The sequence below is a fragment of the Phaethon aethereus genome (assembly GCF_964289735.1).
Source record: "Phaethon aethereus genome assembly, chromosome: 14".
Classification (NCBI taxonomy): domain Eukaryota; kingdom Metazoa; phylum Chordata; class Aves; order Phaethontiformes; family Phaethontidae; genus Phaethon; species Phaethon aethereus.
Genome location: NC_138590.1, coordinates 15,087,490 through 15,105,514, shown reverse-complemented (window position 1 = coordinate 15,105,514; position 18,025 = coordinate 15,087,490). Strand labels below are relative to the sequence as shown.

Below are 18,025 nucleotides of genomic sequence, written 5' to 3'. Positions count from 1 at the left end.
ACGGTCCCGACACAAGCAGAAGCAGCAACAGCCAGACCAGCAGTATCACGAGGCCGGGTGTTCTGCTCCAGTCCCCCAGCCTCTGGCACCCCGCAGCCTCAGTTCAAAAGGCTTCTCTGGCCTCAATGCATGCACCCCAACAGGTCCATTTAGCCTCTCAGTGCTCATAAACTTTAATTAACTGGTTCTTTTCTGGCAAGGCACAAATATCTCATAGCCATCCGCACTGATGGGGAACGAGGCAAAGAAAGCCATGAGCCCTCTGGGCTCCTTCAGCTTTTGAACTTGCAAGCTGGCAGCCTCATCAGGGGATAGAAACAGAGGAGCTCGAAAGCAGGAGCCACTTTCAATAGAGCTGGGCTGTCCTGAGGAGCAAAGTTACCTTCGCAACGTTCAGTCCCAGGCCCTCGGTGCCTGCCCGCAGGGGTTAAATCAGGTTATTTCACAAGCCAGCTGCCGAGCTCGGCTAAACCCAAGGCCCGACCATGCTGCCACCTGCTTTTGGGACTCTGGTCTGCACAGGCACAGCCACCCATGCCCTTGGCACCCGCCGCCACATCATGCCAAAGCGTCCCAAAGAGGGGTCAACCAGCGCCTGTCTGGGAGTGTTTATCTGTCTGCCTTTCTCCCTCCGCAGGAAGCACTATCTCACCATCGCCCTGCCTCGCTCCAGCCCGGTTTCCTGCTCCATCCTGCCAGGTTTACCCTGCTTTTTCCTCCTCCCCTCCCCCTGCCCCACGGCTGTCAGGCCATGTTTGCATTTCTGTCTCCTGCCGTCTTTCCTCTCCCTACGCCCCCCCGGCTCTCGCTCCCTACTCCATCCTCCCCAAGAGGCTACGTCCTGAGCCAAAGTTAGCCTCTGTCAGGTAGCCACATGTCCGGCCTGGGGCAGCGGGTCAGCCGGGGCCACCCTGCAGACCTCCTCCAGGATCTCTGCTGTCAGCAGCCTCCCCATGCCCCAGGGGAGCCGGCTGTTTGCTGCTCTCGCTCCGGCGAGGGATGCTCCCGCACATCAGAGAGCTCGTTTCCCCTTGGCGGGCCGCTGGCCCACCCCTTCTGCTGCTGGCCAGGGGCTGGCCAGACGCTGCTTTGTTTGGTCCACCATTCCCTGAATCGCTCTGGGTTTGTTGGCTGCCTGCTCCTGCCCGGAGAATCCTTTTCCTGCCTTTGAGATAGAGGATGCTCGAGCCATCTGTGCGTTTTATTTCCTTGTCGAAACTAACAAGCCGAGGATTGCTTCCTCTCCCTGACATTTCGGAGGGCAGCTCTGGCTCAGCGGGATGTGCGGGGAGGGGGAGCCCAGAGCCTTCAGCCAGGAACAGGACCTATTCTGTCCACAGGATTCACTCCCCAAGGGGCAGAAATCCCCAGACCTGCCAAAATGCCTGTGGCAGCTCCCACTGCCGTGGCTGCAGCTCTGCAGGAGCCCAGGGCAAGCCGCCCTGCTTAGCATACACAGCCATCCCTCTTTCAGTGGCCCCTATTAACTGCATGGCTAAACACTGCAAAACTCAATTAAAATTATCCTCCCACATCTTAAGGACTGTCAGGTTGCTTCTCTTCCTGTTTTAATTTACTTCGTTCAAAATCTTGCCCTGCTCACATTCTCTGCTCCTGCAGGATGTGATTAACGCGGCGTAGAAAGAGCAGAGGGATCGGATGGCTTTAGGGGACCGGTAACAGAAATTAGCACCATTCGTTACGCAGGAACTGAAGGAACGCAATGAATGGTCCACAGCTCATGTAAAATGAGCATTGGTTGAAATCTGGTACCTGGCAGACAGGGATTGCCAGCACAAACGAATGGCCAGGATGGGCCGAGGACATCCTCACGTGGGCCCTGGGCTCTCTGGGCGGGTGGCTCTGGAAAAGCTTGTACTGCTGCCGTTAACCTATTTGGGACTGCTCGGAAGTTGCCTGACCATTGCAGGATTCAGAATCTACACGTCTATCCATGTGTAACCCCAGGGTCTTTACTGGGCTGAAGTACCTCTGGCAGCAGTGGGTACAAACCCATGGGACACTGAAGAGAGACCTTTGGCCACTGAGAATAAATGAGAGCCTACACAATGACACAAGGTACACCAGGAAAGGAAACTGTTATTCACTGCTTCTCATGCTGTACCTGATGAAGTTATGAGGCACAAGACAAAGTATCTTTTCATGAAACTCTGCTAAACTGTGGATTTTGCCACTGTGGGATACCTGGAGAGAGATTCCCAAGGAGAGGGATAAGCTCCCAGGGGACAAGTCACCACCAACTCTTACACACAATGATCCAGGTGAGACATCCAGGTCTAGGAGTCCCTGAACCACCCACTGCCAAAACAGAGCAGGTGCCTCAGGGCAGGATCCCCCTGCCCACGCCAGGTCATTGTCCCCTTTTTGCGAGCCCAAGCTGCCCATGCCAAGGCCAGTGACAGCCCCAGGCAGGGGCTTCCACTCACAGCACCAGGGCTTTGCTGCACAGACACAGAGAAAGGGAAAAGCACAAGAAGCAGCAGAGAGGAGACCAGCGTCTCTGCACACCCTCAGTTTGGACATCATTAACTACAGCTCCACCACGAGCCGTTCCCAGATGCTGGGCTCAGGTGAAGCTCCCATCAAAGTGAGCTATGGATGTGCCAGTGTGGAAAGACGGAGTTCAAGCTATGCGAGGCCTCAGCATCTGACTCTTGCTGGGAGATGAGGAGGCACAGGCAGCTGACCGGGAAGTCAGACAGAGCCCGAGTGTCAGCACTGAGCACAGAGAGAAAAGGGCATTTGGAAAGAAAAAAACAAATTGCAGGTTTGCTTTTCCCTTGTTGTGTGTGGGCTTAATTGTGGGCCTTTGAAGTTTAGCTCTTCCCAAAACTCCTGGCTTATGGACAGGCTGAGCAGGACACTGAAGAAATCCCCGTACCCCACTCAGGGCAGGTTTACGCCCATGCAAGCAAAGCCTGCGGACCCTGCCTGCCTCCCACTCAGGCTGCTGCAGCCAGGCTGACCATGCCGCTCTTTTTTGGGGGTCTGCAAGCCATACAGCTGGCCTGGGGGGCACTGTGCCAAGCGGAAAAGACCTGCTCCTCCATCTTCATGTCCCTGGAGGTTGCATCCAGATGTTTGCTACTTAGCTGTGAATTGAAATCAACTCAGAGCCCTCAAACCAAACAGCTGCCCTGGAGCTGGCAGTGCCTCTTCTGCTCTGCAGCACAACCCATCCTCAAGTTGATCTCCAGCTGCTGAGCGCAAGAGAAGCTGATGAACAGGGTAAGTGGGGAAAACAGTTTTGCAATTAGATGATTATCTTGGCCTTGGAAAAGCTGGATTCAATTCCCCATCTGCTCCAGGCTCCCTGCGAACCCGTCATGCAGCCTCTTTCTATCTCCATCCCTGCCTAAGCCACAGAGCTTAGGGCAGCAGGAACTGGGCTGCTTTGGCTTGCGAAAAAAGATACTCGAGCAAGAAGGGAGTAATCTTTATTCCTTCTAATGAAAGATAACATGGAGCAAAGAAAATGGATTTATCCCAGAGCCAACGCAACATGAAAAAGCTACATTAGACATGGATGGGTCCAGAAAGTAGGAAGCACAAGCACAGTGCAGGAGGAATTTAAGCTTCCTGATCATCAAAGCAAGGTTTTCAAGCATCAAGTATAATCTAAAAATAATAAAAAAAAGCAAAGGGAAGAGCGGTCACAGGCATGAGAGAGCGCTGCTGCCTGGGGAGCAGGGGAGCACAGACCCTCCTCCACGGCGCAGCTTCTTGCATGCACTCCCGCACGTGCGCACACACGCATCTGCACGACCCCTTCTGCCGCCTCTGACGGGATGGGCACGAGGGGAGGCAGGAAGATCACAGGCACACGCTCTTCAAAGAAGAATTAGTCATCAGAGGTAGCAGCAGAGGAAGGAAACCTCAGGTACGAGGTCAGACGTGCACAAGCAGAGAGGGCTGCTGGAAGAGCTCTGAGTGCTCGCTGCAGATCTAAGAGCCCTCCTGGCCTCCGCGTGAGCAGGACGGGAGGTGCAGTTCCCTGGGGTAAACGCATCTACAGTGGCGTAGGAGATATGACATTTCAACCCTCCTGGAAAACACTGCACAGCTCGGCTTTCTGCCATCCTTGAAAGCAGCTGGAGCTGGCCAAACCCAGAGTCTTCCCCGATGCGGTTAATAAAAATCTTACTCTGCTCTCTGCAGGATCCCCAAGAGGGACGGGCTGTCGAGAGCACAGCAAAGCTCTCCCCCCACATAGGGCTTTGCTGGGTTGCTCCTCACTCTCAGGTCACTGTCCCATCTGCTCCCTGCTGGGCAAAGACACTTGAAGATGGAGAGACTTGGGGCACTGGGAGGAAAGCCGGCCCCGCGGGGCTGCCCAGGGCATCGATGGCAAATTAAGCGCGTGTGCTCTCAGTTTCTCCTGGCGCAGAGCTGTGACCACAAGCCAGGACCCGCTGCAGCAGGAGATGATAATCATCATCTCCAAGAGCCAAAGTGTATCAGGGCATTCACGTCACTTGAGATTAGCTGGCTGTTTAACATCTGCACAGATTTCTCTCTCCACCTCCACATAACACCCCTCACGCAGCTATGAAACTCATTTAATTCCCTTCCAAGAAAGGCTGAGTTGGAAATGTCACACTTTGTATATCATAGCACAATTCCTATGATGAAACACACAGCCTAAATGGCAGTATCGGACCCTGGTGCTATTTGAAGGCCAGCAAGCTGAAACACCTTATGCTGCTTTTTAAAAATAGATTACAAGAAGGTTACCAAGCTTCATAAACACCCAGTTACTCTCTTGTTCATACTCAGAGGTTGACTGTTGTTTTCCCGTTCAAAGGTGCTTCCCTTGCCACGCAGCTCAGCGGGAAGAGCACGCAAGCGGACGCAACAGGAAGGAAGCGTTTACACATGCTAATGACTTCCACCAAAGGAGCACAAGTATTAACAGGGAACTTGTGCTAAAGAGACAAACGCCACTTCCCTGACTGTCCCTGTTTGGTCACTGCAAGGTAGTTGGTGCTCAGAGCCGTGGGGTGAGGCTGGGGATGGCCTTCCCAGCCCCACAGGAAGGCCAAGGTGTGAATGAAGGGAAAATACCTTGGCTTGGTCCACAAAGCCAGGAGAAGCCACTTGGCAGTGGGGCTGTGTCGGCACCGCACTGGACCAAGGGGCTGAGAACAGACATGGGCCCTTTCCCATTCCCAGCAACGTGACTCTGGGGCCCAGAGCCCTTCCAGGTGCTGTTCAGGCCATTTCACCACGCGCATCTCTCTTCACGCCAGCACAAGTTTCCTAAGTTCACATGGGGCCCTGTTTATTTTTCTTTTTTTTTTTTTTTTTTTTAAATCTACTATTGTATTAAGAAGTGTTTTTCTTTTGGCAAAGGTTACTGCGGGGCCAACGCCGTGCGGAGTCTCCTGCCTTCCATCACTGCTATAACCTCTAAGCAGGAGCTTAGCCTGGCCAACACCACTTATCTTCAATGAAGGCAGGCTTGTATTTCCACTGCTCTATAAAAGATAGATCCCAGTGCTCCCCCTCTCCCCCAGTGCATTCTTTGAAATGCCACCCAGGCCTTGTTATTGCTGGGAGGCGGGAGAGCCAGGGATTAACTGCCTCAGGCTGCATTAGGCTTTATTTGTCTAAGCAGCCAAGGGTGAGGAGCGGCCATAAATATTGTGAAATGTCGAGCGTTGCTGAGGGGCAACACTGGGCAACGCAGGCAGCATGGCAGCAGGCATCGCGTCTTGGCCTGGGTGCAATTCTGGCACGACCGATGTCATTGGACAGGATCCTGCCTCCCTACAACCCAGAAGGGTTGAGGGACATCAAAACCCATCCTCAAGTGTTCAAACTGGGGACATCAAGCCATCACTCATGCCTTCTGGTTGCCTCTGTTAGTCCTCATAGCGCATGAGCAAGCAAGTCTGTTGGACCTACCTGACCAAGCTGGAAAATCCCACCACAACACTGTCACCCAAGGGGGCACATACTGGGGCCTGAGCCTGTCTGCCCAGAACAGGGCAGTATGGGGTACGCTGTGGCTCCCCTTCACTTGGGCACTGGGACATCATGGCACAGGGAGGAGATGAAGAACAGGGTATGCCCTGATCCCATCCCAGCGCCGGCAGTACTGCCGGAGCCAGCACTTACAGACAGCAGCCCAAGACCTGCTGAATTTGATAGTTTGGCCACAACCAACAAACCAAATGAGGAGTCATCAGGCCCGCACGCACGCTACATTAGCTAAATTGCTTTACGAAGGTGTCGCTGGATAACCCTGTCTGCAGGCAAGGTGGTTGCTTCCCTAGTGTTTCATCCCAGCACAAGGATCGCTGTGCCCGGCCAGCAGCACAGCGAGTTTCTTGGTGTGAATGCGTGCACCTCCCACGGGGGCATCCCGCACCGCAGCTGGCCGCCACGCTTTTGGGACATGCAGTTAAACTTCTGCCCTTTGCTTCCCAAGGGCTGAGCACTGCAGCGTGGTGAAGGGGTGATGGCCACTTAAGCCAAATTATGCCTCACTGAGGACTCTGCTCAGGCTGGGAAAATCTAACGCGTGCGTGATGGATTTCTGTGTGTGCTGGATGCAGTCACCTCTGTTGGATGCAATTTTGCTTGCTGCCATCACTCTGAGCTGGCAGCTTCCAAGTCTGAGTATAAACCACAACTCCTGCCCAACCTTCTTGCCTCAGTAAATATCAAGATTTACCGTCGTCCATGGAAACTATTGACTTGACCCTTACTTTTGTCAGTATTTATTTTCTTAGGTCACTACATCATCCATCTCAGCAGATGCCAGTATTTCAGAAGTGGGGAAAACAAGTCACAGAGGGAGAGCCAAGCCCAGAGCTGAGCCCCACTGTCAGCACACACGTGTGTGTCTGCGCAGACATGTACATGCTTCCCCCAGCCGAAGTGGGACCTTCCACACGCAGGGAAATCAATGGAGGGTTTTCCAGGCTCTGCTATGTAGCCCTGCACTTTTTGTAGCTTTTTTTGGGGGGAACACATGAAACCAGTAAACCTTTTACAGACTTCCCTGCTGCATGAAGAGCCCATGTGCCTCTGTAAGTCAGAAAGCTGATGGAGGACCCCAAGAGCCTCCATGGGCCTCCTGGGACTTGCGAGCACGCAGACAGACCTTCACAAACCTGTGGAGCCACTACCCAACTTGGTGCACCTGGCTGGGCCCCGTGGGGTCCACCAAGCCCCATGAAGCCCTGCCAGCGGCCAAAATGGTGAACCCGCTGCAGGATGGGCGCTTTGTGTCCCCAGAGAGGAAGAGGATGGTGACCTAGGCCTGGCTGCCATGGGTGCTGCTCACTGGCTAGCACCAGCTGCTCAGGAAAGCCATCATGAGCTTGCAAATTCTTCATAAGCTTCCCACGTGACACAATTACCCAGGGCCCAGATCCTGAAGCCCTTTCTTCTCTCTTTACTCGGACCAGTCTCCACTGAAGTCATTGAGGCATTGGCCTAAATACAACTGAAAGACTTCAGGATTTGGTCCAGTAATAAAAACTTCCTTCCTTTGTCTACTGCTCACTCCACATGATCCCACTACCTCCCGGCCTCCTCCTGGCCCCGTCTCCCAAGGCTGAGGCCGTCAGTTGTTTTGGTTGATGCTGCTCTTTCGTCCACCCTCCACTGGACCGTGCCTGTTCCCTCGTGCAGCTGCAAGCTGCTGATGTAGAGGCAGCCGGGGCAGCCGGCGAGGAAGAGCACGGATTGCAGGGTGAAATGCAGCCCGGCAGAGGGGCAGTGCCGGTCCTGGGGACACACACGTGTGCAGACACCACACAGGCTGGGAACAGTCTCAGCCATCACTTCCCCTAAGGCAATTCCTTCAACACCTCTTTGAAGATGGGATGGAGTGCCTCCAGAAAAGCCTTTCTTCCCCCTCACAGGCTGTAGAGCAAGTGCCTTAGGCTATACACTAAACCTTTATCTGACTGGGATGGGCTGGGTGACACTCCTGCCCAGGAAGGTATAGCAGGAAGTTAACTCATCTCGCTGCAATGGCAACTATGCGTCACGCTAGGAAGTCACACCATAAGAAACATGTATCATTTTAAACAAATAACTTGCAATATGAATTTTGCCGCTTTTTCTGCCTTAGGAGGATGCAAAGCCCTGTTATCCCCCATGGGTACCTCATTCCCAGCACGGCCATCCGAAATGTGCACTGGTGTTTGGGGCAGAAGGCAGGAGCTCCTGCTTCCTTCCCATGTCTGCCAGCCCTGCATGCACCAGTGGCACTGACAGAGCAATATATGAACACAAATGGATTGATACAGCAATTCCCTTCACACCAATCTCCCTGCCTATGCCGCTTGATGACAGAAAGCGAACACAAAAGGAATTTGAACCTAGCTGAAGTGAGAAGCATTTGGTTCTGAGGTACCAGCATAGGTTGATGACCTAAACCTTAATCCTGCAACTCATGGATGCTCAGGTAGGTGACCTGGTCATATAGTAGACTGCTCAGAGAGCGCAGAAACAACTCCCGTGAGTTCCTGCTGAGGTCTCGAGTCTTGCAGGAAGATTTTTTCATGTTGCTCAGCTAAAAGTGAAACGGTCAGATATGCACCTCGGAGCATGCAGTTCTAACCACCCCAGGGAACACAAGACTCTCCGAGCAGCAGGCGACCGGTGATCTCAGCGCTGCGAGGCTGTAGCGTGGCTTTTGCACAGGTCTGTGCGAGCCCCGTGCCACCCAGCCCAGCTGAGCCCTGCATCCCAACGCGGAGCACAGCGATGCCGATCCGTGCGCTGCACAGACTAGGAGTCCACAACCCAGTCCGGCAGCAAGGGCTGCCTTCTTTAAAAAAAAATACAGTCTCGCTGTACATTCTGCCCTTTTTAAATACATTAATTGCCATGGAAACAATGCTCTTATTGGTATGGGAGCAGCCTGGTGGCCTCCACAGATGCAAGATAAAAATCAATGGATACACTGAAATCCAGGCTGTATTTCAGGACCTTTTGTGGTTTTGGGACTGGTCACGACGGGCACGTATGAGAGAATGGCGCAGACACTAGCAAGATGCCATCTTCTATGGAGAGAAAGCTGGGGACAATAAAACATGCAGTAACATCTCGTTTGCAGTGTTTATCTGCAGAGAACCCTTGTATGGGAGACGGTCCTGGTAACTGGTATGTGTGTCCAACTCCTGGCACTGGTCATCATTCCCAGCTCTTGCTGAAGCATCCCAGCCCTGGCTGCCCTTCACGTCCTCATTGCCAGTGAGAGGAAAGCCTTACCGGGTCTCAGACCGTGGCAGGACGGCTTTGCTCCTTGCCTCCCCTCTCCCCATCCACGACCCTTTTCACCAGCTCAGATGCTTCACCAAAAAGAAGAAAAAAAAGCCAATATAATATATACACATGCCATCTCTTCTTGGCCTTGAGAGTCTTTTAAATAGCACTGAGGGTGTTTGTACACAAACCAACACAAAGGGAAGGGCTGTGAGTGCCCTTCCCTCCCTACTCGCAGACGCCCCCAAAAAGCCGGTGCAAAGGGCAGCCCCGGCTGCCCGGATCTGCGCTCCCAGCGAGGACGAGCGCTGCCCTGTTCCCTGCCGTGCCGCCCATCATAAAGGGGTCCCTGCGCTGTTATCAGGCAGTGACAGTTTCCGCCATCAGATTCCTCCTGTCCGTCAGGAAAGCTAAATAAGGAACGTCGTTCAGGCGGCTGCAGGAAGAGGGGAAACGCAGGGACATCCGGCCCAGCTGCCAATTTTTCCTTTCCCATGAACCACCGCTGACCTCCGCCAAGGGAGAACCTGGACACCCAGCCTGGCATTGGCACGGCTCGTCTTCACTTAACCCTTCCCCAGGGGGATGCCCTGGCCCCCAGCGCCTGCCCGGGCGGGCGGCCTCGTCATGCTGTGCGGCGTAGCCATGCTGGGGTGGTGCCCGGGCGCTGCGTCACCGGCGCTAGCACCGCCGACCCAGGCGGGCGGACTCGGCACACCGGCTGGCGTTTGCCCAGCCAACTGGAGCCACGGCCAGGAGAAGGCTTAACCCCTCGGCGCCTGCATGCAGGTGAGTGGCTACACCTCACATGACAGCAGCGGGTCCCAAAAGCATCACTGAGCTACTCTGACCACTTCCCTCTTTGCATGCACTGAGACCGGGAGCAGGGTTGAGCTTATTCTCTTGCTTATCTCTCTGCAACCGAACTAGGGTTTTCCAGGCTCTGCCGAGAGTTGCGACCAGCTCTGGACTGGCTGCTGCAAACGGGTAAAAATCTCATCTCCTCTTTCTCTCTGCTCATGCCAGGGCATCAGTAACAGTGACCACGACAGTCTGCAATCCACTCAGCCCTTTTTCACAGCCCTTCCTGGGGATAGCCCTGGGGTCATTGCTGCCTTTCACTGCACTGAAGCAGAGCAGGGGAGCAGCAGCCACCTGGTTATTACGTGCTCAGAGAAGGGGAGACGACAGCATTTGCTCGGACTACCTCTTGCATTTCACTGCGACCGCGTTCTCTCTGTTTCCCCAGTTCGGAGTCTTTTCCTGACCCCCTAAACTAATCCTCCCTCATCAGCACATGACGTCCGTCCCACGGCACCTCCAGGTTTGGCCCGCAAAGTCTGCGCTGGAGATCCTTGCCCTGGGAGGAGGGGGCAGAAACACAGCAAGAAAAACAATTCACACGTGGGAGAAGTTGTAAGGTGAAATACAAGTCACTGGCTGAAACCTGTTTCTGCTACCTCGGCAGGGAAACAGCTCCAGGAGAGACTCCCCACTTAATATCCTCAGCTTATAAAACTTAGTGGGAGTTTCACCACCAGCTGCCGCGGGGCCAGGTTTTCACCCTCCTTCTGCTGAACTTGCACCTAGAGATGGAGCGATTTGCCTGCAGCCGCTCAACAAAATGAGCGGTCACGCTGGGCTCAAGGGCTTGTGCCTCCTCGCCGACTTGACCACAGGCCATCTCCGCTTCCACTATTTTGCGTTAACAATGAGGCACCGCAGATGGGCAATAATACTGTGAGCCGAAAACATCAGAACTGTTTTGACCAGAGAGAAAAAGCCCCCCTGGGACCCAGCTAACCCTCTCTTTTAACAACGTGAAACAAGAAACAAAGGTCTGGGATAGCCAGAGGCAATAAAACCCTGGAATTAATTTAACCAGTCACTAGATGCCAGTGCAGCTGCAGCAATATTTCTTTCCCTAATGAAGGACAAAAGATAATTCCAGCTCCGGCCCAGGGCAAGGCTCAGCTCTGGTCCCCCCAGCAGACGCTGGCCCGCACCAGACGGTCGAGGTCCCCCCGTGGCACCCAGCTGGCGTGGGACCCTCTGGGGGCTGTGTGCCCGGCTCCCCGCTGCCCCTCGCCCAGGTGGAGATTTGCAGGAGCTGCCTGTGCAGGGGTAGCTGGGGCAGGTCAAGGCGAAACACAGTCCTGGGCACCTCTGGCTCACAGTCTGGGGTGGGAAAGGGGGCTTTCAGCTTTAACTGCCTGTGGATCTTTTCCTTGCAAACCCATGTATTTTTCCATGCACAACTGCCCATGGACCCAGGCAAATGCCTAACACCCACAAGACCCCGTGGCGACAAGCTCCACAGCGCTGTGAAACAAGCTACTGCCGCCCCTCACCCCATGCCCCTCATCCTCCCACCATGGGAACCAGCCAGGAACTGCCTTCTCCAGGCGAGCTGTGATTTTGCAGCCCTCTGTCACGATGACCCGGCCCGTCTTTCGTGGCGGAAGCACCCTGTGACGTTTAGCCATTCCTCACACGGAAACCACCACAACCGTTGCTCCGGCTCCCCACCCTCCGTGGGCAGCGCACCCTGCGGGGTCCGGCCATCACAGGGCTTTCTGCTTCTCCCACACCTGCAGGACGCCCCCAGGATCCCCATCACACCAGCGTTACTGCAGCTCTCCCCCACTACTGGATTAAAATACACAGCCACCCCAAACTGGGGGTGAGGGAGCCCCCCACCTTGCCCCCATTGCTTGGGGCTGTTTCAGTCCAGCAGGCTGAATGCAAAGACATTCCAGACGTTCATTTGGAAACGCCTCTGCTGCACCAGCTCATGTGGCTGGGAAGAAGGTGGGTGAGGTGGGTGCTATCTCCAGGGCCCACGTTTCTCCCAAAAGCTGCTGAGAGCCATCCAGACCTGGGGACCCATCAAGAGCCCCCCCTGCTTGGCAGCCACTCTGCAAAGCAACCTCCTGAGTGCTGCAGATGCCCTGTACGGCATCGGAGAAACTGCTGCCTAGCCATGGCCCCCTCCTGCTGCCGTTCCCGTGGGATCCCTGCTCTCCCTTTCCCTCCCCAGGAACTGCCCTGGGACGTTGGGAACAGCCTGTTCCCTCCTGGCCGGCTGGGAGCACCTGCCCTTCCCACGCCTGCCCTGGAAAACACCGCACCCGTGTGGGGCCAAGAGACACCCCAGGGACAGCAATCCCGCGTGGAGCAAGCCCATGGGAGAGAGGCAGCAGCGTGGGGTGGGACACGCCAGAGGAAGCCCCCTCCCGCCCTGGCTGTGCTGGCCGGGGATATTGTGCTGCCGGGGGAGTGTCCCCCCGACCAGATGTCAAACCGAGTTCAGCAACAAACACCCTCGTGGCTGTTTGTGCAGGCAGCGAGCCGCGGGCTCGCGTGCCCGAGCCAAATCCCAGAGCGGTAGTTGCAGCCCATTCATCTAAAATCGTCCCTAAGCAGATGGCAGGGCACAGGGGCCGTGGCTGCCCCCTCCCCAGCAGCCCCCGGGCACAGCGGGCTGCAGCCCTTCCACCACCCTCCTCCTCCTCGGCCCTGGCTCTGCTTCATCTCTAACAAGCGACGGGGTTAAGGCAGAGCAGGGTTTGTTGTGCGCTCGTGGGCTTTCGCATGAAAGGGTGTTGCTGAAACGGCCCATGTTTATTACTTGCAATAAAGCAACTGCTACAAATCCCAGCGGCGAAGGCGAATGTTGCTGCTGGCACGGTCAGCGCGGGGCTGTCCGAGCACCCGGCCGCGGAGGTCTGCGTGATCTTAGAGGAGGGCAAGCAGCAGCACCAACGGAGTCGGCTCAGGTCCTATGCAAGCACAGGCCCTTCCCTCACGCAAAGGGCATTGAAAACTGCTCTTGAAAACAGCAAGCCAGAGCCCCCAACGGGCTGTGTGGTGGTCAGCGCTGCTCTATGCCCAGAGCTCAGGGAGCACACGCTGTCATCGCCATCCACAAAGGGTCACCCCGAGGTGCCCTGGGATGCTGGGGCTGAACCTCCACTTGCTGCCCCCAATTACAGCCTGCAAAGGGCGGCTCCCCAACTCTACTCCATTCTGGGAGCACTGCAGAGCTGGGACATAAGGAGAGCCTGCGTGCCATTATCCACGGTATCCCCTCCTAGCCGAGCCCATTTAACCGGGCACCAAGGTGTGGGAACAAGGAGGACGCAGAGCCGAAACAGACCTTTCATCATCCTGAGATGACTATTCCACCCTTGCCAGGTGGAACAGTCTCACAGCCTCTGTCCCTGCTTCCAAGGGGAGCAAATATTTGCACCCAGCTGGGATTATGCTTAACAAGGAATTTGTGGGTCCTTTACGCACCGACAAATTGGTCTCAGGTAGAACAGAAGAGGAGGCAGCAAACCCACAGGGTATGGTCCCCCACTTGAGCTCCACATCACCCTTCGTCACTGCACTAATCAGGTAGCACCCAAGTGCTTCAAAGCTCTACGCAGCCCTGCGCTGACGAGGCCCACACATCGCACAGCCGCCCTGGCCAGAGCCTCCCAGGCACCGCTCCCTGCACCCCCGGGAGATGAAAGAACCTGAGAACAGCTACACGATGCTTTACAAATTGCTAACAAGAAAGCTTTGAACAGCTGCAGCTCCCGCCGCGATGCCACCAGCAGCAGGTCCCTTTCTGCCCTGCCTCCTAGAGCTCTTCCTGAGCTCCAGCAGCCCGGTGGGTCCTTTGGCCCCACAGCACCAGAGCCATCAGCAGCATTTGGGCAGAGCAGGTTGACACTGCCGCTGCCAGTGATGCTGTCCATACCACACCTCTGTGGCCAGCCCTGCGAGCCTCCCGTGAGCTCACTTCAACAACAGCAGCAAATGCTGCCGGTGACAATGAGTCATTGAGCTGAAGGTATAGAAAATTCTATTTATGCTCCCAAAATTCATCTCCCCACATCGCAAGCTTCCAGCGTTCTTAACTTTCCATCAGGCTCGCTCTGATCCAGTAAAGACCCATGCAAGCAGCAGCTTCCCAGGGGGAAGGTTGGTGGGGCTGGTGCCCCATCCCCGCTGCCCAGGCATTGCCCACCCAGCTCTGGTCAGTCCCATGGTCTCAGCGCTCTGGAAGGGCACTGTAGCACCATCTCTGCCATGGTCCCACATTGACCTGACCCAAGCTGCGGCCATGCGGTTCAACTCACTGCCCAACAGGCTTTTACCCTAAAAGCTCTATGGAAGGGAAAAGCATTTCACTGGGATCTGCCTTGGGTGCCTTCCCAAGTGGACCAGAGCTGCCAGCAAGCGGCCGGGAGAGGCAGGCTGGACGGCCATGGCATGGGCCACCACCGCCCCATGCTGTCCTCCCCAACACGCTGCCCGGCGCTCACAAATTAATGACTCTGTGCATGAAAAAATAAACAAACAGAGCAGGGAGCCGGCCTCCAGGCTGCCCTGCCGGCCGGGCGCTTCCCGGCGCAGAGAAATCCCTCCTGCAAGAGTCCGATGCGGTTTTCTCCCTGCTTGCAATGAGCACACCCGCGGCACGGACACGGCGTGGGCTCACCCGCGGCCCCGAACCCCGCAGGGACGGCAACAGGGTCCTCCCGTCCCGGACACTGTCACGGCCGTCGGGGACACCCAGGGTGGACACCGAGGCCGTCGGTCCCCGTCGGGGCTGGAGGAGCCCAGGGCGCGTTGTGTCGGCGCTGGCGGAGCCCGGGGCGGGCAGGCGGTCCCGGGGCACGGCGCATCCCCGCCCGGGACGGGGGACGCCGCGGCAGGCAGCGTGGCTCCTTGCGGGGTCTGGCAGACATACGGGCCGGCAGCGCCGGGTCCCGTCCCGTCCCGCTGGGGCAGCCCCATCCCCAGCGCGCCCGCAGGTGCGGGGCGGGCGGCAGAGCGGGCGGCCCGCAGCCCCGGCCGGGCCGCCCGCAGCGCTCACCTGCCTCCGAGACAATGCCGAGCCAGAGCCAGAAGGACAGCGTGCAAACTCTCTTCATCTCCGGGGCCGCGGGCAGGTCCGTGCGGGGCGGCGCGGAGCGATGCGGTGCGGAGCGCCCCGCGCCCGAGCTCTGCTCCCGCCGCGCCCCAGCTGCGGCAACGCACGGCGACGGGCGGGCGGGGAGCACCGGGGCCGCTTCCTTTTCCTCCGCCCGCCCGGGCCGCCCGCCGCCCTCCGCCGAGCCCGCGGGGCGGCGGGCGGGGCGGGGCGGGGCGGCGGGCGGGGGGGCCGCACCTGCGGCTCCGGGCACCGGCGGGGCGTCTGCACCCCCCCGCGCCTGCGTGGGCGTCCCGCACCTGCCTGTCATGGGTGTGCGTCCGGCTGCAGCTGAGTGCACGCGTGTGCATCACCCCTGTGCACGGACGCCTCTGTGCATAGTCCTGCCAACACACACCCCGGACGCCTTTGTGCACCCCGTGCACCTGCGTCACCCACGCCGGTGTGCAAATGCCCACACGTCTCCTTCGTTCCTGCATGCGTCCAGGTGCACAATCTGACCTCCCGGAGCAGGAGGAACCCACACAGACACCCTCTAAGACTGTGTGCACACACCTGACATGAACATACACGACTCACACCGGCCTGCATGCACCCCCCAAAGCCCACACCTCACACCTGTATGCACATACCAGTCCTGCACACCCCCCGAGTCCCCACTCCTCCTGCACCCCCCCAGGGACACACAAAGGTGCACATGCACTTTCTCACATCTGAGTGCACACACTTGCACCCCTACTCATTTAGGGGACCATTAGGGACCCCCACTCATGCCACCCATCCATGCATACTGCCAGCAGTGTGAGGCAGCCACGCTGCTCCCCAGCCCCGTTACATGTGGCACCCCCCTTTCTGGCAGGCGTACACCGAAACCCATGCACACGACCGTGACGTTGGCAGCAGGATGGCGACGGCACGGCCCCCACACCACTGCCAGCGACAGCGGCTCCGGCTCGGTGCGAACTGAGCGCGAATGTGCCTCGGATGGAGGCGACGGCAGAGCTTTGGGGGTGCGGCAGCACGGTGGGCACAGCCCCGGCCCACTGTCTGCGCACCCAACGCGTGCTGGATAGATAAATTAACACAGCCTCACGCTGCGCCCCAGAGGGTTATTAATTATGCACACTTGCAGATAGCGAAGAAAGAGCCTGGATGAGAACCATGTGCTCATGGCTTCGAAAAGGCATCAAAACTTCTTGTGCGCTCAACTGCTCGCGTTGCCAAACCTGTGGAAGAAATCCCCCAGTCCCTCCCCTGGAGCTGTCAGAGGGGCTCCAAGCCACAGAGTTTTTTACGCGACTCCCCCCGGCCCAGTTAGTGAGTTTTTAACCCTGAGAGCACCGCTGCATTGCTCTTCAGCTCACTCATCTTGGACCACCTCCCTCAGTCCCAAAGGAACTGAAGGCAATGGTGTCCCTCTGTCCCAGGTGGGTGCCCTGCAACTTTATGGAGAGAGATTTTTAAAACTTGCCATGATGATGGGCAGAGCTGGGGACCATGCAGAGGGGCAGCACTGCACGCCGCCACCGGGAGAAGAGCTGAGATTGCAGGATCAGACCCTTCCCTGGTGCTGGGGGCCGTGATCAGAGACGGGGCAGCTGTGGGACGCCCTGCCATGGCAGCATGCCCGCGCTGGGGACCACTGGGAGCATCAGGGGTCATCGTGCACCCGAGCCGCGCAGTGAGGTGGTGAGGTGGTGAGGTGCGAACGGCGATGGAGGGATGAATCACATCGCACTGCTGAGATGCTGGACAAAACACACGGCCCAAGGGCAGCCTGGGGAGGCCGAGCGCAAGAAGAGCAGAGTGTCTGACCTGGGGGACAGGGGGGGATTCTCTGTCACCCGTAAAATCAAGGGATTTTGGTGTCCTCCACCCATTACAGTCCAGATGTGGCACCGTGCAGGCGGTGGTGGCCCAGACCAGCCTGTCCATGCTGCCATCTAACGGCGGGACACCGGGGAGGGCTCTCCCTGTGACCATGGGGAATTTTCCATCACAAACACCGGGTGACTGTGGGACCGATGGGACTTTTCCATTGTTGCCACCCTGGGAAACAAAAGGATCTTATTTTAAAATCATGTTCCCCTTCTGGCTCGTGGTAGGGACCCGAGGAAGGTCCCAAAGGCTTCCCTAAAGCACAGGATAAAGACACAGACTCATTGCAGCAGGGGACGAGGGCAGGAGCTGCCGGACACTGCCCAGCCCCAGGCACAGCTACAGGAAAGGCACATGGGTGGCTCTCAGGACACCCAGGGACAAAACAACGAGGTAACCTGCAGGGAGAACACAGCCTGGTCCTGTGGGCAGATGGCGAGAGCCAGCCCTGGCAGGTACAGAGCCCAGATGCCGGAGCAGAGAGGGGTGCTTTGCCCGCACAGAGCCCACTCTCCCATCTCCTCCTGCCCAAACCCAGGGCCAGGCCCAGTCGGTCGCTGCATTCACACCACGCCTGCAGTTTCCACTCTGTATTTTATGAGTGAAACGCATTTTTCAGGCAGCATTTAACAGCAGGGAGCATTTCCTTGCTGGGCTAACGCTGCATGTACAGCAGCTCAGAGCAGCATTTTCCCCGCGCATAGGAGCCGCTGCGTGTGCTGGGTGCAGGGCAGAGGCTCTGCCTGCCCCAGCCATCCTGCCAGAGCTCTTCCCTGCTGGCAGTGCCAGGAGAGGATGCTATACCCCAAAACACGGCTCTGCCTGGGAGCGGCACACCATGGCCACCACACAGCGCAGCAGGAGGAGGAGGAAGGATGTGCTTCCTTGGCAGGCTGCTCAGCCCAGGGATTTGGGACAAGCAGGTTTCGTTGGTCTCCAGCTCTGCTTTTGGCAAGGAGAGGGTGTAGG

At 57.1% G+C, this 18,025-nt stretch overlaps 1 protein-coding gene across 1 annotated transcript in view; it reads right to left on the bottom strand.

The window, feature by feature from the left end:
* FLT4 (fms related receptor tyrosine kinase 4) overlaps nucleotides 1-15,179 on the bottom strand; it is a gene marked incomplete at both ends in the record, with an annotated part of 56,098 nt that extends 40,919 nt beyond the window's left edge. The window contains one exon of the mRNA XM_082006189.1: nucleotides 15,122-15,179. Within this exon, the coding sequence (XP_081862315.1) occupies nucleotides 15,122-15,179 (58 nt within the window). The remainder of the gene's footprint in view (nucleotides 1-15,121) is intronic.
* Nucleotides 15,180-18,025: the final 2,846 nt, after the last annotated feature.